The sequence below is a fragment of the Canis lupus genome, chromosome 32, assembly GCF_048164855.1.
Source record: "Canis lupus baileyi chromosome 32, mCanLup2.hap1, whole genome shotgun sequence".
In the NCBI taxonomy this organism is placed as follows: Eukaryota; Metazoa; Chordata; class Mammalia; order Carnivora; family Canidae; genus Canis; species Canis lupus.
The window spans coordinates 7,703,310-7,725,023 of record NC_132869.1 but is presented as its reverse complement, the minus strand read 5'-3'; the positions used below and the strand labels follow the sequence as shown (position 1 = coordinate 7,725,023).

General features: G+C 42.9%; 1 protein-coding gene across 8 annotated transcripts in view; it reads right to left on the bottom strand.

Annotated features, from left to right (window-relative positions):
- The window catches only part of CDIN1 (CDAN1 interacting nuclease 1), a 232,727-nt gene that overhangs the window by 15,823 nt on the left and 195,190 nt on the right, over window positions 1–21,714 (bottom strand). For 6 of the 8 annotated variants that reach the window (XM_072808850.1, XM_072808859.1, XM_072808851.1 and 3 more), the window contains one exon: window positions 2,961–5,236. The exons of 1 other annotated variant lie outside the window; for it this stretch is intronic. In XM_072808850.1, the coding sequence (XP_072664951.1) occupies window positions 5,107–5,236 (130 nt within the window). In that variant the 3' untranslated portion in view covers window positions 2,961–5,106. Of the gene's footprint in view, window positions 1–2,960; window positions 5,237–21,714 lie in introns of those variants that run through there. One more of the 8 variants, XR_012022674.1, reaches the window with a different exon arrangement.

The window sequence follows — 21,714 nt, the reverse complement described above, 5'->3', positions numbered from 1 at the left end:
TGGCTGTTGGGGGCTAGGCAGCAAATAAAACTACTCCATGGAGCTTATCATTTAGTTGGAAATCTTGCCATTAAATAACTACACGAAGAAAGATTGTCGACAACGGAGACAAATGTGCCACGGTCAAGTAAAGGGTGCTTCTATCAGTTAACTTACAAAACTATGGTTTCCTGCAGAGGTGGTTTTGATTACATAGATTTTAATTTGCCTTATAAGAAATTTCAGTTAAAACTTAAAAATGTAAGTCTACTATAGACACACTAAATTATTATTTCTGAACGTATCTGTGTTGGACATAAGATTGGCAAAGGCATTTTTTTTTTTTTTTTAAGAAAAAAGTCCTAGTTATTCTAGAAATACCTTTAGCCAAGGCAGTTTGCAGGGGGAATTCATGGCCACTTTAGGTTAATGGTCATTGGCTTCATGTTTGGCCCTCAATTAAACTCTGAACTTCAATTGTTATTACTTAATTGACTTGGTTATATTTCATGTCAGCATTTCAAAATGACCTTCCCTTTAAAAAATAGAAATTACGTTGACCTAGCACCACAGGTCTTTAGCTGAGCCTGACATGGCTGCAGTAGTCGCACATCATTTTATATATAAAACGGGCCTGGAATCTGCTTAGCTTTGCTATCACTAGGCTACCTCCCATCATCCTTGCCTTTAATAGGTGACAGCTCTAGGTAAATCCAAACAATGAAAAACTAAATGCATCGGTTGCCATGATTATTAAGATGCAAAATAAATCTACAGATACAACTTTTTTTAAAGATTTATTTATTTATGATAGACATAGAGAGAGAGGCAGGCAGAGACACAGGAGGAGGGAGAAGCAGGAGCACGCAAGGAGCCCGATGCGGGACTCGATCCCGGGACTCCAGGATCGCGCCCTGGGCCAAAGGCAGGCGCTAAACCACTGAGCCACCCAGGGATCCCCTACAGATACACACTTTATTCTAAGCATAGGGAGTTAGACTTAATACTGCGATTAAATATTATGTCATGCCTGTTTTATAAAGGTACTATCTGTAGCTTTTCCTTATAAGCGACTCCAAGTGTTTTGTTGTTGTTCCAGTTAACTAGATGAAAACTTAAATCCCTTTTACTTACCCATAAAAACAGTAAGAACAAGTTGGATTTGTTTAATGAAGTGGGGCAGATTTTACAGAAAGTAGATATGACGCCAGGATCTAACTTTGCTATACTCACGGAAATGAATTAAGGCATCAAATAAGCATTTCCCCTCCCTCCTGTATTGTGGAAAAGTTTTAAGTCTTTTGGAGGTGCTTTGATCAAGCTTTGAAATCATTTTAGTGGATTACTATTGTATGAAAACGCTAATTTATTGAGCTTGACCTAAGCAGCTCTTTGTCTCACAGTGCTATTCAAAAACAATAGCAGGAAAGTCAGAAACACAAGAGGAACCGAAGCTGTTTTGGTTATTATTTCATAATCCATCTTCCTTTTTTAATCTTTGGAATCCAGGCATGTTCTTTTTTTTTTTTTTTTTTTCAGGCATGTTCTTAATAAAAGATCACGTTCACCATATATGGAAAGGTTCGTTCTGGGCACTGCAGTGAGACAGTCCCAGCTTTGTCACCACCACCCTTCCATCACCAAAGAGGGACTTTACAGACAGGTTCAGAGAGTGCTGCTCTATAAATGGTGACATTGAAGGCCAACTCCCCATCATAGGCCTTTCAGTTTCCTCTCCAGTGAGGCTAGCTTTGTTCCTTTACCCTAATCAACAGTGCCCCCCTTGGGAGATTTTTCTCCTCCCATCCCTGCCAAAAGTGGCTCCACACTGAGGCCACTTGCTCCCATCAGATCGCATGGAAAATGGCAAGCTTCTCTTAGGTACATGTGAGGTGCGCTTCCCTCCTGAAATCACACAGGCATTTTACTCATTCATCATTTTAATCAGGGGGAGAAGTCTTAGGCTCCTTCAGGTGTACTCACTCCCCGCCAATCCCCGCCCCGAAGGCCTATGGATCAGGATCTAGATGCCATGCGAGTTGGTGGTGGGACCATTAGCGAGAGAGGAAAGTCAAGGTGTGGGGAGGAAATGCGGAACCCACGTCCAGGTGGGTGGAAGGCAGGCGAAGGGGAAGAGGACAGGGAAGGTGGCTGAAGGGAAGTAGCAAATAAAAGCAGCAACACTTGAAGTCAGTCGAGACACCGGGTCCTAGTGGGGAGCATGTGAGGAAGAGCAGACGATTAAGGGATCTCGGTTCCACGGATGCGAAGAAGCAACAGGTGGAGCGTTCCACGCGAGGCGAGCGAGTGGAGTGTTCACCTGGCCTCTGTGCGTGGGTTAGCGTGGCCCACCAGGGACTGTCCAGTGGAGGACCTCATCAGAGCCCCAAGCAACCCCCGCGTGGCTGCAGTGAGTTAATGCACCTCCCTCCTGCCCCCCAAAGACCAACGATTTCTCATCTTTTCGAGGATGGAATCAAGCCTTGCCAATCATGAACAGGTACACACACTATAGTTAAAATTATTTCCCCTGGAGAAAGTTCTGCTTTGGACCCCCTAAGCTTTTCCTTCTGTATGCAACTTCAGGAGTGTTGAGAAGAGTTGACATAGATCTCAGGAGAAGGCAGATGAAAAAAACCTCACTGTGTGTGTGTGTGTGTGTGTGTGTGTAGAGAGAAGGGTGGAAGGGAGTCTATGAAGTCACCTCAGACATCCGTGGAGCTCTGCTCTCAGCTGATGCCAGCCACACTTCGGTTGGGGTCTCTGCTTGTGACAGTGGATGCCTGGCAAGTCTATACATGCCAGAGAGCTCATCATTTAGTTTTACGTCAGACGCATCCTCCCGCTTTCTGGGTTGGCATCATTTATTAGCACAGTTTGCAGAATGCTCCATAAAACAAGATTTGGCTTTCATGTTAATGTTCTAATGACAGCGGCAATTAAAACAAACAAACAAACAAATAAACAAATGTTGTCATGTCTACTTTCCAGGGCCATTTTTATTGTCTGAACTAAAAAATATAAACAAGTAAACACATATTGATAGAACACAGTAAGTATTTCCACCGTGAGAGGAAAAGAATAAGGGGATTTTAAGCTTTCAATTTGGGGACAAAACTCCCTACACTCTTCCAACTGAAGAATCATAGATATAATTATCGCATTAGTTTAATGTGGGCAAAAGCTTAGTTTTGAATAACTTGTAACTCTATCATGATATGTACAGCTTACTGGTTTCTTTCCCCTTTCTTAGGGCCAAATTTTAAAACCTCCTTCATAAAGAGGAGGTGGGACCTTTGCCAGAAAACAGCAACATCTTCTCCTAACACATTATGTTGGGGCACCAGGTAGGAGGAGGAATATGAAGTGCAAGCACTTATTTTAAAAATTTATTTGTGCCCCCTCCTCGTACATTTGTCTAATGTAAAACAAATCCTTGACAAGAGTTTAACAGGGTTTTCGATAAATGTCGAAAAATGTAATTTATTCTTAAACAAGAAAAAGCAGTTTAGGGTATGCCCTGAAAATGGTTGAACAGCAGTTTTGTGTCTAGTGTGTGCATGTGTGCGTGTGCGCGCGTGAGTGCGTGCACAAAGGCAACAGCAGTGGTTTCAGACCACTCCACTGCCTTCACAAAGCCGGCGTGATACTTTGACATTGAAACAGACGTCTGCTGGAGACCTCCTTCCCCCTCATCTTCCCTCCTTTCTTGTTCAGTGCAACCCACAATGGGGTTAAAATCCCCACGTCTGGACCTGACGTTCTGTGTCCTTCAAAAGGAAAGGCAGCTGGGAGACTTGTAAACCTTTAGGTACAGAATGAACGTGGCATATTTAGTCTTTTGAAAGCAGCAGACAGTGTATGTAACTTAGAGGTGTTTGTAGAAGTTCTATTTTTGTCAATACTTCCAAACTCATCTATTCGACGTTATAAAAGATATTATGTATTTTCGACATGGGGGCAAATATTTCACAAAGACATTCTTGGGGGACAAGTAAGTTTTTAGCCTCCCAAAAGACAGGTTTATTATGGATTTATTGATGTTTTTGCTTTCGGTTGAAATTTGGTTTGCAGTGTAAAAAGTGAACAAATATATTTTATTTTGCTTAGTTGAAAAAAAATCACTCAAGGTTTATTTCTGGTACACTTGATTCATTCATTGATGAACATTGCTAATGCCTAGGTTATCTGAGTGTTATGTAATTACGTGGTATAAAATGCAGATACAAAGCAGTGCATGGAATGCGCTTTTAAAAAACTGTACTCCTAAAAATACTGACTACTACCATACATACTGACAAGTAGCCGTGTTTAAAAATAAAATTTTGCCCAGGCTTGGCACCATGCTTCCACGGTCTCCCCTGAGCCCCTGATCCAGAGAAGTGTGGTTTCCAGACACGATGTAACCAATACTTTTACATGAGATAAAGGGAAAGTCTTTGGTGTTCAAATAAGCATTATAAAAAGAGGAAATTCTCATCAAGTGTATTTTTTTCGGCTTGGCTTCCTGCCAGCAACATCAGGAAACCGTAAAGACTGGACAAAACAAGAATGGACTACCATCGAGGTCTCCTCGCAGGTGAGAGCAAAAAAATCTAGTTTTGGCCTCCATGCCCTCTGCTCTGCTAGGACTGGTGCGATATTATTCCGTGATGGTGATGCAACACTGGGGGCTTGTGAGTGCCCATGGAAAGGACAGGGGAGGGACAGGGGATGAATGGAGGCTTAGGTAAAAAAAAATTAAGAGGGTGATTCGGGAACTGGGAGGCGAATTGATAAAAATCACACCTTTCAGTCCCCACATTTCTTCTTTTGTTCAGTATACAAGGAGAAACCATCCGGAAGGAAGAAAGATTATAACTATCTATAAACTAACTGTTTGACAGAGACAGAAATGCTGATAATGAGTGGGTTGTGCCTGCAGTTCTTGGCTGTTCACATCAGCAAGGATTGAAGGAAAACAGAAACTCTGGATGTGTTTGTCTGGAGAGGTAGTGGTGTGGCCACGGACAGCAAGGGTTCAGCTGAAGTTCAGGGCAGATGCTGCCAGCAGTTACACCGCAGGAAAGTAAAATTGCTTCCGGATTCATCTTTTCCTCCCGGCTCCTCTTCCAGGATCCATCAGGGTCAAGCTATGCTGTGGCACAAGGTGACAATGTCCGTGGGGAAGCAGGCTTTGAGCAGGATGCCCCTCTCCCGGTTACAGTCCAGCTCCTGGATAAAGCCATACCAATAGATGACTAAGCCCGGCCCGAATCTGCAAAGACATGAGAAGATCTGTGTGTATAGTATCATGTATTCTATGGACATAATTCTAGAGGAAGGTGATCTTTGAAGCATTGCAAAGATGAGTAAGTGACATTGTTGCACCAATTTGTTTTGTTTTGGTTGCGACAATTGTGATCCAGAGCTGAACTTAGAGCAATGAGCTTATTTCAGAGAAGTACTGCTACTATCTTGGACAGATTTATTACCTTTGGAGGAACCTGAAGGATCTCAGATACATGCATGACCTGGGTCACTTTTCAGTAAGGTGTTCTGAACTCGGGCTGATGGGAGTACCTAGCTGATGAAAGATAAAACCAGAGTCTCAATAGTGATGAGCTAGGGAGCACCAGACTTGGGATTTTATCTCCTAACGTGACCTTACCTCCTTCCCCACTTTCAAGTAACAGAGAGGGGGGGGCGGGGGGAGGGAACCAAAGAATGAAGAATAATATAAAAAGTGGAACAGCTCAAGGCCCTCTTCTCGTTATCATGTTCTAGGCACCAACTAATGGCCAGAGGTCCCTTCTGTCATCTGTTCTTTCAGCTCTAAAAATGAACAAAAACAAAAACCAAAAAAACCCCCAAAAAACCTGTATGACAACTGGGATCTCTCAGAGAGACCTTATCCCTGACTCTTCTGTGCATACAACCTCTAAGTTTGAGCACAGCGTGAAATCTGGTTGTAGGTTCTTATCATGCAGATGATGGATAAGATCACGTGGACTTGTGAAGAAGCATAGACAGAGGCTGGCTTAAAACCTCCACCTTTCTAAATTGTGCCTCCAAATTATCTCCAAATTGGTTAGCAGCAGACTCAGGAAGCAGCCCTATAGACTACTTCACCCATCAGGAAGTTGAGACCTCTAGGCTGGGTTCATAAAGATGTAATCACTATCAATCACCGGGCACACGGAGATGTTTTGCACATCAGTTTCACGTTTTTCCTACCGAGAGTACTTAATTAAAGGGCAGCACTACTTTTGGTGTCATGTTGCAGGAATTTTACAGTGAAATCATAAATTATGAATGTTGGGTTAGTAAAAGGATGTCTAAAAACAGAACTGCTTTCTGTATTCTGACATTACAGCAGGCTGAGCCACGTTAGGCCAAAAAGCTTTTTCCTTCCATGATTTATTGCACGCTGCGGTGCGCTTGCCAAAACTAAGAGTACAGGATGGGCTGCAAGATACTGTATGCACAGGATCAAGTTCAGCTGGATGTCACAGAATGGCTTATTTGGGGATTCACATCAGTAGAGTAGCCAAGTTGTACACGGGATTAATTAAAACTTTTGGACAGAATCAGGAGATGACAACCCATCTACTGCTGAGCAGCTCCGGGGGACATGGGAGCTGTGCACAGAGAGGTGGCCTTGGAGCACGAGGCTCCAGGAGGTTTCCTGGCACTGCCTGCAGATGAGCCTGGGGAGACCTTGCTTCCATTTAACCAGGGTTTTCTCAGAAACTTGTAGTAATAACCATCTGCATGCACCATTTTGCAGAAAACTGATTAGTATCAAACAATGTCCAAGTCTGGCAAGGGCAGCAAGATCTGCAATTATGAGGACCATGTCCAAGAAGCCTCGAGATTTCCTGTCCGTGAAGCAGGCCCGAGTCACAGCCTCAACAGGCCCAACGCTAAGCTCAACACATTCCTCTGCTGTATTAAGTGGCCGTTCGGGAGACCAGGATGTTCTTTGGAAAGGCACTAATATTTTTACAAAGGGAGGGGAAAAATGTGATCTAACCAGTCATGGAAAAGAACAAAAGAATATATGGAGGTCATAAACAACAAGCTCAGTATTTTAAGAGATTTCATAAAACAAAAACACATATCACCAGCCCTGAGAGCAAGAGCAGCGAGCACTTTCCCTGAACAGCTAAATCATAAGCCAAAGGACATGAAGCATGACAGCTCTTTACAAAAATGGCATTTTCTAGGCAGGAAAGCCAGGCTGGGGAACACCTCAATGCCCAAGAAAATGGATCTGTTTCACTTGTGAGGCAACAGATGAACTCTGCAACTTGAAAAGGTTTTGTGAGACTGTGACTGTGAACATTTCGTCGGAGTGGTTCACCACTCGGGCTCCCCGAAGGTGGTAGCACGGCTCTGTGAACGGTTTTCAGTATATAGGAGGAGGGACACCGAATAATGCTCTACCATCTTGGTTTCTTAGCCTTTGGATGCAATGATGTGAGCAACGGCACTACTGGCCCTCTCGCGGGGCTCAAAAGCTCTAACCGTATATGCTTAATGAAGAACAAGGCAACACAACTTGTCCTTGTAAGTAGCGACTAGTAGGTGAGGGCTTTCCGATTAGGTGTTCTTTAAATGACAAAAGTAATAGGGACGTATAGAATGTGACAGATTTGGAGATTTAATGATCGAATAGGATCTGGCCTCATTCCTGGTACCACTGTAGTGTAGTTCTGCATTTTCTCCAACAATTCAGGTTGCAGAGATGATCAAAAGGCTGGCAAGAGGACGGCCTAGCAATGTAGCTGTTTATGAAGAGGCTGGCCACATTAAGGAACTTTGTAGAATTAATTCCTTGTTTATCTGAACCAACAGAAGGGAACATTTTGGTTGATAATTTGGAAAAACAAAACAAGACAAAAAACCAAGCAATCCAACTCTTGCATTTCCTTTTGCAAAGGTATAAACCAGGGAGAAAACAGGACCTAGGAAATTTTTATGTGGGTCAAGTACATGCTCGTGGGTTGAGCGATTTCATCTCTTTGATGCCTATCTCCATTTATTGTGGCACTACTACGCAAGGAGATCTGTGGGAAGGCAAACATATTAACACTTGTGACTAATTTAAAAAAAAAAAATCAGACGACTGTTAACGGTGTTTAAAAGGAAACAAGAGTCCCTGGGTCTGATGGGATGTGCAAAGCAAAGGGTTGGTTTGCTACTGGGATTGCAGTCCTCCCTACCAGCCCAATACACTCAGGAATGGGATGTCTTGGGTATCTGAATTGATTCTGTAAACACATTTCAAGGTTGACTGTAATTTGAAGGTTACGATACACATGGTCAAGTAGTAAATTCAAAGACTCCATCCAAATGGATTTTAAAAACTCCTATGGAGCAGAGACTGGGATGCAAGGGACTTTTAAACAAGTCATTTTGCCCACAAATGAAATACCACCAAATCTGCTAAAAACAACAAATCCCTCCTGATAAAAGAAATGGGAGGTGTGACTCAAGAACCATTGCGGACCTCGTGAGTGTGTATGAAAGTTGAAGTTCCTCGAAAGTAACAACAGCCTTCCTTATAAACCTGTTTGGAAGGTGCTTCTCTGGTTGGGTCTCATTTAGGACTGTTTAGAGAGATTAAATGCGAGGAGAATGAAAGCTGGGTTTTGTGCATATCTGTATCTAGGGATTCTCTGTGTCTTCATATGTCTCCGCCAGATTGTGACCCTGCTGAGGGCAGAGACCAGGCTTCATTTATCCGCGTGTTCTCCAGGCCTAGCACGGTGCCTGGCACGTGATGGTGACTCTCAAGGACAGGAGAATGTGGAGTTAATAGGATGACACAGCCCTGTGCTCGTTGCCGAATCAGTGGCAGTCCAGGGGTGGGCATGCTGGCAGGACTCAGCTGCTGCCATGACTTGGCATTTTTTATTAGTGACCCAGAGGAGCACACTGATGGCATACCTGCAGATCACAAGGATGATGGCGACAGTTACAACAACGCTGACTACTACCCCTTCTTAGCACTTATTATGTGCCAGACACTGTTCTAAGCACTGCACCCAGATCAACCCACTTAATTCTCAGGGCAACCCCACGAGGTAGGTGCAACTCATGTCCCCATTCTGCAGATGAAGAAACTGAGGCACAGAGCAGTTAAGTAGCTCGCCAAAGGTCTCATAGCTAAAAAGTGGAAGGACTGGTTTTGGAACCCAGGCAGTCTGGTTGCAGGGTCTGTGCTGGTCTCATTATGAGGTAGCGATCAACTGGGTGGGGATGCAGGGGGCATCTGGTTAGACTTTAACCAGAAAGAGAGAGGAAGGGCTCCTTATACCTGTGAGACGAGGGTTCTGGTGTCCTGTTTTGAGAGGACTAGCTCAGGTCTGGCATTGATCTGGAGAAGAATGCTAGGACATTCAAGGAACTGTTAGAATAACACAGTACGTGTGACTTAGAAAAAAACACGGGGTGTTAACGGGTGGTAATGTGCCCATTCAGCAGCCTCTGATTTTTAGGGCTCTCTTGGGGAAAAGTGGTTAGATGCATGCTGCAGCTCGTGAGCAGACTTAGGGCAACATCTTAAAGTTCCCGAGAACTGTATATTGATTCAACTTGAATAACAATTTATGTACAAATGGAGCTTTTGAAAACATAGGAGTGAGCAGCCGTACAAATTAGTGACATTTCTGTGACTGGATCTATTAAATCAAGGCTGGGTTTTCATCAATTAAGAAAATATATATGGAGCTGGCATATGTGTTGTTGCTGTTTTGTTGTTGTTGTTTTTTAATAAAAAATCCTGCATACTCAGAGTTTTTTGAGAAACTAGCTGATCTGGCAACAATCAGCTGGGGCTGAGCAACAGCTGCCCCCTTTAGACAAGACATAGGTTTCAGGTTTGGTACAGTCTCCACCATTCTCTGTTACTCCCTGACGTTGGGGCTCCAAACCAGGTGCCATTTATCATGGTGCTTGTGCTACGGACTTTAATTGTAGAGACCCATTTCTCCATACGCACATCTCTATCAAGTTGGGGACTGCAAAAGATGACTTCAGAAGGTTTCAGGTCTCAAGAAACAAATGGAAGAAATCACATTTCTTACGTCCTGCTTACTTTGCTCACTTCTCTTGTCCACCTGGCCCCACAGGCATTTGAATTCTTGACCCCAGCCCTGAGATCTAACTTAGAGGTTACCAAACATGGGCCAGAGAGACTCTCGAGATAATAGATCTTAACACACACCAACCACTATCCTCAGACAGAAAAAGTTAACAGGTCTCATTTTTAAAATGCAGAGGAAATAGAATTCACAATAGCTTTCCATCATTATATATTGTCTAAGTGGATGAGATATAAAAGCACAGCTCTAATCACATGAGGGAGAACAAATGTTGTTTGTTTTAAAGATTTTTAAATTTGGCAAGATTGGGGGAAGTTGTTCTAAGTGGTTAGAACTTCTATAGGTGGATATGCTACATACAGGTGAAGAGCATATACAAAGGAGGGTCTGTGAAATGGGTAATTAAAAAAAAAAAGATTTTATTTATTCATTCACAAGAAACACAGAGAGAGAGGCAGAGACACAGGCAGAGGGAGAAGCAGGCTCCTTGCAATGAGCCTGATGTGGGACTTGATCCCAGGACCCTGAGATCACACCCTGAGCTGAAGGCAGACACTCAACCCCTGAGCCCCCCAGGCGCTCCCAAAGTGGGTAATTCTAAGGCATATTTGAAGATGTGTGAAAATACCTGGCAAATTTGTAACTAATCTGTACCTACACATAAGGTTCATCTTTACAGAGCTACAAAAACTGCTAGAAGGAAAGGCACTTAGGTACGGGATCAGGTCCCATTTAGAACTCACTCTACAGACAGCAGTCTCTACTGAAGGGAAGAGAGGTGCACAACAGAAGCATCAACCCGAATTAGGCAACGACAGGAATGACAAAAGGCCCCCAGCAGTGGTAGTCTGGGCGCTCCGCACTGCAGCTAGGAGACACAGACCAACATTGCAATCAGCCGACTTCTAAGATGACCTCAGTGATCCCTGCCTCTCGGGATTCAGGTCCTCATGTAATCCCTTCTGCTTGAACATCGGCTGGATCTAGTGACTTGCTTCTAACAAAGGAAAATAGAAAAAGTGATGGGATGGCACTTCCGTGATTAGCTTATAAGAGACTGACTTCCATCTTGTTACCAGACACTTTCTCTGGCTTTTTGGCTTGTATACTTTGATGAAGCCAAATATCACCTGGGAGAGGCCCATGAGGCAGGGAGGGAACTGAAGATAGATGGCCTGTGGCCAGTAGAGAAGAATGTGGTCCGTAGTGAGACAGCTCCCGAGGAGCTGAATCCAGCTGACAGCCACTGAGTGAGTTTGGAAGGACTTCTTTCCGCAGTCAAACCTTCAGGTGAGACCACACTCCCTAGGCCAATGCCTGGATGTAGCATGAGACACAGGGGAGAAGAGAACCCAGCTAAGCTATGCCCATGTTCCTGAATGATGCAGAAGTGAGGTGACAAATGTGTGTTATCTCATCTCATTTGGTTTGGGGGTAACTTGCTGTATAGTCCCCTCCCCCCCCGCATTCTTCACATATGTGGTATGGAAAGGCTTATTGGCTTTTTATTCCAGTTATACTTTAACTCCAAATCCATAGCAGGAGTTACTCAATGAGGTCATCAGTAAGTCACAACTCTTCATCAAGGCTGATCAGTCATAAAGTTCTCTGTCCTTCTACACTAACAGAACTTTCTGGCTTCTCACTTGGTCCATACACCAACACCTCTGCCTGCTGCGTATCTAGGACACTGAGGTTACCCAAGGATACAGAAAAGTCATATATAGAATGAAGCATTCTGCATGTTTTCTCCAGTCCTGTGGTTCTGGTGTTGCTTGGTTATCGGGCTTCTGAGTCTGCAAATATGAGGGAGATGGAGACACAGTGACAGGCTGGTTATAGGCAGAAGAGGTGCCAGGCAAGGTGAGTGACTGGTGACAACTCGGGAAGAGGCATTTTCTTTGAAGATTTTTATTTAGGGGCGCCTGGGTGGCTCAGGGGTTGAGCGACTGCTTGGCTCAGGGTGTGATCCCGGGGTCCTGGGTTCGAGTCCCATTGGGCTCCCTACATGGATCCTGCTTCTCCCTCTGCCTAGGTCTCTGCCTCTCTCTGTGTGTCTCTCATGAATAAATAAAAACTTTAAAAAAGATTTTTATTCAACAGTGAAAGGGAGCACGAGCAGAGGAAGGGGCAGAAGCAGACCCCCCGCAGAGCAGAGCCCCCCCCCCCGCCCCCCCCCCAATGTGGGATGGAAAACCTCCAACTATGGCAACCTAAGGCCATCTGGTGTTGGTGAACTAGGCTTCATCAATCATAGGTGTTGGGGACAGTCCAGAATCAGTAGATGCTGGTTATGGTAAAAGCAGCAGGGCAACCTGCAAGAGATTTTTTAAAAGATTGCCACCAAGAAAGTTTTACAAATGGTAACTCAGTAAGTTCTTAGCTATCCAAAAGAATTTAGCTGTCCTCAGATAGGTCTCCTAGGGTGTCGGGATATGGCTGTTGGACAGAAGTTATGAATCATGCCTTTCCTTGGAAGAGTTTCTGTGAGAGACTCAGAGGTAAGGACAGAAAACTCGGGCCCCTAAATTCAGGAAGGATTTGCTTATGCTTTTAATGATTTCTTAACTATATATAAAAAAATACACCGCCTTTTCTTGCCCCACCTCTACACTATTCTTCATAAAGCAGCCATTTCTTGGATGGTATTTTTACTTATGGAGAAAAGGGAGAAAGGTTAAGAGTCTGTTGTTAGACTTTTCCTTTAGGCATCCTCAGAGAGTGCTGAAATGAAAGGTAGATGAAGGAAGTCACAGGTTTCTGATCACACTGTTAAATACCATTTTGCTAAATGAGCCCTCGTAACTAACTCCCTGGTTGGTTTCCTGAGATTTCAGAGAGCTCTTGACCAGGCATTATATTATATAAGGGTTTTGTCTAAAAACACATATAAGGAGCTCCTGGTTGGCCCAGTTGGTAGAGCATATGACTCTTGACCTCAGGGTTGTGAGTTCAAGCCCTATGCTGGACGTTGAGATTACTTAAAAATAAAATCTGACAAAAAAAAAAATACATAGGATAGGATTCCAATAACTGTCCTCAAGAGGTAACATTTATCACACTTATGACACAACAGGCAGTGTCGCAGCCCTTTTACATAGAGGTTTGATGTTCACAAGCAACCTATGATTGTCCCATTTTCACAGAAGAAAAAAAAGACACCAAAAGGGAGGCTTTGAACTCCAGGGTCTGGGTCTATGGCTTGTACTTGCAACCACTCTACTAGACTGTCTCTTACTATGCCTTGTATTTATACAGCAGTTTATAACAGTCATTCAACTTTGAAAAATATTTACAACACCTGGAAGAGAGCTGAGCAGGGGCCTGGAATGCGGGCGACTCATCAAAAGCCCAGTATAGGAGTTGAGATCCATCTGTCTACAAGGAATAATTCTTCAAGTACAAAGTCAATCATTTCACACTAAAAAGTTTATCTAGCTACTCATTTCGATTTAAGTGTCACCATGTTTAGGAAGTATATGAAAAAGCAACTTATAATTCAGGTAAAAGAAATTAAAATGATTACATTTGAGGGAACATATTTAAAGCATCTGACAATCAGTAAAGTAAACTAGGGAATGAGAATTACTGAATCACTGCGTACAGTGCAGAGAAGAGAATGGTTTCCTCGCTGTGAGGGGATTGAGAAGTTATGGAGCAGAATCTAAACACGAGGAAAGAGGAGTAAATCCAGAACACTGCCTCAGCCTGTTCATATAAATGGAAATAAACAGCTGGAATAAGTTATGAGGAAGACTGAGGGAAGCAACCAGTCTAAGTGAGCCTATCACGTAGAGATTGGTTTTCCCAGAAAAGAAGGTTCAGGCTTGTTAAGTGGGGTTGATGCAGTGAACTCCAAAGGCCCATCCTTGCTCCGAAAATACCGCTAGTGTAGAGATGTAGCTTATGATTGTGGCACTAACTTGGCTTCTCTATTTTCAGCTCTATATGAAAATCACCACCTATTAAAAAAAATCAGTATGCTTGTTATCTCTTTTGCTAATATATAAGGGAAGGGTGGTGGGATTCATATACTATTACAAAATTTGCCTCTACTACATAGAATAAAGGACACTCATGAGTTTGACCTAACATTCCCCTTCTCAGAGCTGAATCTCCATGATTACATTAAAAAAAAAAAAAAGGATTGTAGATTGTAGCTGCACTACAGTTCTACAATATAAATCTGGATTGACACACCAATAATTTTTTACCCCAAGGATTTTGTTTGAGAGCGAGCAGGAGAGTGCAAGCACGCCCAGGCATGAGTGCAGGTAGGGCCAGAGGGAGAAGCAGACTCCCCTCTGAGCAGGGAGCCCAAAGTGGGGCTCCATCCCAAAACCCTGGCTTCATGACCTGAGCCAAAGGCAGATGCTTAACCGACTGAGTCACCCAGGTGCCCCACAATTTTCAACTGCGAGATAACAAGGGTAGACTTAGGGAGTGATTTGATGAGCTTTTCAAGTTTCTTGTTCAGGAGGGTCTTCAAACAAAAATAATTGTATTGATTCAAATCTTTGTTTCCAACCCTAGATCTTTTACTTCAGTTCACAGGCAAATTAAAACAACAACAACAACAACAACAACAACAACAAAAAACTCTTCTCCAAAAGAAAAATCCTAGCACAGAATATATATATTCTAAGTTTTTTCTCTTTCTCCTTTTGAGTTGCTGTGTGGGCTCTGGGCTCTTTTCTGAGGATGTGTGCAGACATGTGGCTGTTGGAAGCCAATTGTTTCGCCATCAAAAAGACTTGCATGTGGTTTTTATGAAGGGTGCATTCTTAAACACACAGTTCAGGATGGCAGAGAAATCTAAAACATCTTGTAATTGTTTTAAAATAAACTCTTCCACTATTTATTTAGTTTTAATCTGCATGTTGTAGATTGGTTATGCACTTGTTAATCACTGTTGTATGTATCTCAAGACAGAGTTGTAAATAACTTTTCAGTCCAAGTGAAATATGCTTGCACATGTTTATATGCAAAATGTGTGTATTTATGCCTATGTGTAAATATGTGTACAATAATAATAGATTAGTGATCATATAATATAGCATCATAAGGTTCTGGCACTATGGTCAATTTAATATACAAAGCAAATATTCTTTTTCTGCAGTTTCTAGAGATGAAATAAAAATATTAACTTGGTTGTTTCCTCTACTCCCTTGCTTGGCAGGTCTGGGTTTGCAAAACGAAATGACTAAAGCAAGAGAACACTGCTTACGAATACTCCCTCGATTTGTAGATCTCGGTTATTAAAAATGCAATCTAGCTCTTCGTAACATCAACTCACTAGAATTTTGATAATAAGTTAAAATATAAATACTCATTCATGTCAGGCCTTTATGCCACATAGAAAATAAACAGAAAATACATTATTTTGAAGAAAAGTTAAAATGTATATAAATATACAACCACAACCACCTGAAATTCTCCTTGATGTTTATATAAGTTGGCATTTTCATGTCGACATTAAATTGCCTGGAAAAGTGCTTAATTTCCACTCTACTTTGTCCTGTGTTGGATATGCTTAGATGCCATAGAGTCTGCAGCCTGTCATGAATCTCTTCTCACAAGAGGAAAACAGATGAGTGGGATAGAAACCAATGGCAAAAACTCTTTTGTCTTTCATCTGCTGTCTTTAATACCTGTTTCCTTGAAGAAATGCTAATTTCTGGGACTGGGTCAGCCCCTCTGCATTTCATTTATCAGAAATGTGGTCAGGACCAGCTCTGTCCATGGCACCTGTGTTCCAGTTCTGTGTATAAAATGGGTGCTGATGAAGAACTGGCAAATAGAAAATAAAAGGGATTCAAAACACAACCTGGGGATAGTCAGGTACTGAGATAAGAATTATCCCCTAGTCTTTATCCAAAACGTCTTCTGAAGGTAATAATTCTGAGCAGGGTTTAGCAGACATTTTCTGTGAGGACACAGTTATTGGGCACAAGGATCCTAGAAAATGTTTCTTTTGCATGTGAATATTTTAAAAATTTAAAGAGCATCAAACCCGTGTCCCCTGTAAGTTGCCTGTGATGAACAAGGTCAGTGGACTTAATGGTTTTCCCTTAAAGGTGTTTGATCAATATTTTGCAACTTGAAACAAAACAAGCCCACAAAACTACACAAAGCCCGTGAATTCATCCTGCATAGAGACAAGGCACAAGAGACTTTTCCTCTTCTTAAATAGCTTATAACTCAAATTTTAATAAAATGTGAAGAGATTTTGTTCCTACATTAAGTGTAAAACAGAAGTTATCAACTGAATACACAAAACACTCCAAGGTCCACAGCAAAAGAATAAGTACAACGACCTGGTATTCTTAAAGTCTTCCTAGACAAGGAGAGTTCTCAGCTAAGCTGCATTTATTCACATAATGGCCCTTTTAATTCTCTCCATTATAGATTTACCTTTTGAGGTGAGAGTGGGATTAGGGGCCAGAAACACACAAAGAAGTGGTGGGATCAGATGCATATTGAGATTATTTCGTTATGAAATGGGGGGATCACTTAAGTCTGATAGCCTTGGTTTCTGTTTAAAATGAGGACACATGGAGTGGACAGCACATCCTCAAATGGGAAGAATAGAGAAATACCAAACACCTAAACCCTAAAAGTCACAAAGTACCCAAGCTCATGTTTACTTTGAAAACACTTAAGTACTATGAATAAGAAGACACTTCAGGAGGACCTTGGGTGCAAATTCTATCCATCTAGAATTTATACCCCAGCCTCCTTTTAAAAGTTGGGGTACTTTACAAAATTAGTTGTGTGAATTATTACATTTTCTCAGTTATTTCCCCAGGGCAACATTTCAAAGGCAAATCCATCATTTCAACTGATTTAGTGTTTGATGCCAGAGAACTTATAATTGATATGACAACCAAAATGGTTAGTGATCACCATACTGGTAAAGCCTGGGCTGACGACACAAATAGACGAACTGCTCAACTTCCAACACAGACTACCACGGACTTGCTCTAATAAATTTCGAGCTTACTTCTCAACTTTACATTTCTAACTTTCTGAATACTACAATTTAGTAATGTGCTATAAAATATAAAAGGTTTTCTTATATAAATATTGCCTACTGCAAATAGGTTTTGTCACATAGTCTTAGTATTAGGTAGAGGGGGAATGGGGTCTCCTTTCCTTGGCTCAGTTCTCGAAAGATTACAAGGTAATCCAGAGTTCAGTCAGACGTTTATCTTAAGGCACAAAGAGATTTATGGGTTCTGGATATATAAAAGTCTGCTTAAAATAAAAAAAATTATTGGAATTTTCATCTTTGGCAAAGTCAAATAACTAAAGGATTAAGGCTGATACATGTTGCCCTATAAATCTATCGTTGACCAAACGTGACACAATGCTTCAGGTATGTCAAATTCCAACTTTTTCTAAATGGGTAGTTAAAATTTTCTCTCACAATAAATACTTCACGATAAGAAAAATCTTGTCGGCTACCAACACAGTCCTCAAAAGCAAACTTTCCAATTGTACAGATCTACAAAGGTAGGTCAATGCTGGAAAGGGAGGGGAAATTAGAAGTTGGAACCTTCTGGGTCATTAGCAAAAAAAAAAAAAGGCCATGTAATGGAATACAGTTAAACGGTTCTTAGAAAAAAATAAAATATAACCTGGCCTTGCAGTTATCAAACACTTCCAGAATATATAAGGGCAGCTTGTATATTAGCAGCCCACAGGGGTTAGCCAGTAAGTACCAGCTGAGCAGATACAGGACCGCAGGGATGAATAACACTGTAGAGCTCCTGCCCCAGGAGAAGCTGGGAGTGATAACGTGCATTTGAAAAAAGAAATCCTTTGCTGTAACCTTTAGCCATATTGGGAACGAGAGTTACTTTTAAAAGGGAGAAGATAAGGGGCACCTAGATGGCTCAGTGGTTGAGCATCTGCCTTTAGCTCAGGGCGTGATCCCAGGGTCCTGGGATTGAGTCCCACATGGGGCTCCCTACAGGGAGCCTGCTTCTCCCTCTGCCTGTGTCTCTGCCCCTCTCTCTGGGTCTCTCATGAATAAATAAAACCTTAAAAAAAATAAAGAGGGAAAAGATGAGCCTTAAAAGTATGCCCAAATTGCATATCCTGAAGAGCCAGTTGTAGAGGTTCTGCTGTTTGGAATCTAGGTTTTCCAGATTGTTACAGGGAGAGGATGCAGTGGCTTAAGATCTGGTAGGAAGCAACAGTCCCCCCGCTGGAAGGGATGCTACTGGTGTCTGTGGTCACAAAGTGAGCTGGGCAGGGATTGGTGGCGGCCAAGGAAAACTAAACATCCAGGAGCCAATTGCTGCACGCAGGTGGCTCTCGAGTCCTTTAAATACAATCAGTTTAGGTTAGGCTTTTGTTTACAGTAGCTTTTATCTATAAGATAAGGTTGTAAAAATGTCAAAGTGAAGTACTACCATTCCTGGCAGTATCTCAGCAGGTTCATCTGTTTTACTTCTTCCTACCTTTCCAAATACCTTAAGGTGTTTAAGATGAGTGAAAAGATATCAAACTATTAAAGTGAACTGTATTTGTGTATGACACAGGGATTTGCATCCGGTGAACCACAACCCCGGTGAACCACTGCGGTGCCTGTGTTGTTCCCAAGTGCGGCAGGAGGAGCCTGCGGGTGCCCCTCACTGCTCTACTCTTCAACATATCAGCTCTACAGAATGATCTTTATATGCCCTTTTCAATAGTGTGCCTTTAAGAAAGAGGGGAGTCTGATGGCTGTAAGTCGGGGTAAGGCTTGGAAATAGAGAATTGGGCTCGGGGAAAGAATATAGCAAATGTTCTCATTTTATTGTTTAAACTGAACTTTGAAGGTCAATGGTATAGTTACAAAAATTTCAGTTTAAGCCCAGAAAGATCCAACCTGATGTTGTGTTTAAAGGCATTTTTTAGTTAATGGATCCGTAAAATGAGGCTGAACTGGGAAAGTGGGTGATGGGGGTGGGGAGCTCCAAGAGTGTGAAAAGCACCCCTCTTCCCCTGGGCCAGCTGCAGACGCAGGGCAAGGTGGTAGGCAGGATGGCCATGAGCAGCAGATCCACGGGAGGGCAGGTCGGCTGGTGGGGACCTGCCAACAGACCTTAATGCTGGAGAGGGTGGCAGGCTCTCTGGAGTATGTTAGGGTTAGGATAGTCTCCACTGGGTGGACCCTCACCTGTCATTCTTTGGGTTTTGAGTCATTCTCCAGGTCTGGGCTTTGTGAGTAATCATTCTGTTTGATCCGCTTCTCAATACAACTAAAGTAAGGCATTCTGGTGAACATAATGCGCTGCGGTTACCTCGTTTCTGGCTCTGCTCACCTAGAGTCAAAGAATGCTTGACTCATCTATGGGTATGGTCCCCATCTTTGTGAGTGGAAGGGGATGGAGACAGTTTGATTATTACTTCCTTGAGTACAATAATACCGCTGATAATCCTATTTACAGTCACCATAACCATCGTCCTAGCAGTAGCTGGTACTTACGGAGCCATCACTATGTGCCAGCTACTCTTCTGAGCTCTTTGCACACGTAGGCTCATTTAAAACCAAAGCTCCATGAGCAGCTAATAGGAGTGCTTATATTTTAATGTTGAGAAAACTATTAGAGCTCCACTAAACAGATCACAGGGACAATGAAGAGAACTAACACAGGAGTGCTTTCTTAGGCCTACCACTGTGCCTACCACTTCACACGGTCATTGAACTTAAAATCTGCAATGAGCTGATGAGGTCAGAATTACCAAGTGCCATTTTACCAAAGGGGGGAAAAAACACTGATGCAGAGGTGAGGTACCATATCATACAAGGAATAAAGCTCCAAGGTGGCCACAATGCCAACCCACATCAGTCCCAGGTTGACCTCCCTCACACTGTTTTTCTTTAAAGATTTATTCATGAGAGACATAGAGACAGAGGCAGAGACACAGGCAGAGACACAGGCAGAGGGAGAAGCAGGCTCCTCTTGGGGAGCCCAATGTGGGGCTCAATTCCGGGACCCCGGGGTTATGACCTGAACCAATGGCAGATACTCAATCGCTTAGTCACCCAGGTGCCCTCCTCACACTGTTTTGTGCTTGGGGCTCCCCCTCAATACTTTCTCAAACCCTTAAGAACATCACTCCAAACCCCTTCCCACCCCCATCTCTAGTTAAGCTCCTGTATGTGTAGCTTCAACACAAGCTCTGTAGGACAGGACTCTTCCACACGGTACAAGTCCTTCGTCTTCCAGACAATGTGGGTGTTGGAAGATGATCATCTTCATGGATCTCCCATTTTTAATTCCCTGTGTCCTCCTGGTCTATCTAGAAAGCAGGCATAATAGCCTTGAAATCCTGGAGCCACGGTGGATTTGAGAATCAGCTTCACAGTACTTTCCCTTGTGTATGTTCATTGTTGCCCCATTACAAGAATTCTTACCCAAGGGTAGAATCTAATAAAGAAACTTCCCCAACCCTTGTTCCCCCCTTCCCAATCCATGAATGGGTAAATTTATGGCCGGAGGTCTGGAAATAAACCCACTTACAAGAAGAAAACTGGATAGTCCAGTACTCATCAAGGCAGGGCCAGAAGTACCTCACCCAGACTCACTGCCAGGGGAGAAAAGTCAAAAGGGGGAACCAATGGGTATGACATGTGAGTTGAGAGTTGAACATCTCCTACTTTATAACTAAATTAGATGCTTCTCTAAGCCAGGAGGCAGGAAAGGTCACCTCACAGTCATTCCTGCCTTTAGAAAGAAAGGCGGGTCAGCATCATGTGACCAGGAGAAACTACTCCAAAAGAGACTTGATAGAAAACCAGGTGATGTCAGTGATTTAAATTTAAATATGGGGGATCCCTGCGTGGCTCAGCAGTTTAGCGCCTGCCTTTGGCCCAGGGCGTGATCCTGGAGTCCTGGGATTGAGTCCCGCATCAGGCTCCCCGCAGGGACCCTGCTTCTCCCTCTACCTGTGTCTCTACCTCTGTTTCTCATAAATAAAATCTTAATAAGAATAGCCTTGAGTAAAACAAACAAACAAACAAAGAATAGCCTTGAGTATCTTAAACTAATATTTAAAGACTGTAGAGAGATGATAAAGGAAACTTCTGACTCAGGGAACAAAAGATGGCTGCTGTTTGAGATTCCCCTGACAACAGTAACACAAAACAAACATTTGGGGCCCCAAGGCTTGCCCTTAAAGTGGATGGGGACCTCACAGTAGGTCTTCAGGAAGCCCAGGAGCAAGCACCCGGTTTCTTTTCTTTTTTTTAAGATTTTATTTATTTATTCATGAGAGATACAGAGAGAGAGAGAGAGAGAGAGAGAGAGAGAGAGAGAGAGAGAGAGAGAGAGACAGAGACACAGGCAGAGGGAGAAGCAGGCTCCATGCAGGGAGCCGAAGGACTCGATCCCAAGTCCCCGAGATCACGACCTGAGCCAAAGGCAGACGCTAAACTGCTGAGCCACCCAGGGATCCTCAAGCACCCGGTTTCTAAAATGTGGCCAGTTCCTTTGTTTTCTTGTGGTTGAGAAGCTGCTTTATTGGACAACTGTAGGAAAGAAACATTAGATGAAGGAATTTTTTTTTTTTAAGTAACAGGTAAAGGATGATTCAATGGACAGGTCATGCTTCTGTGAACTCTGGTTCTGTCTTAAGACCACAGACGAAG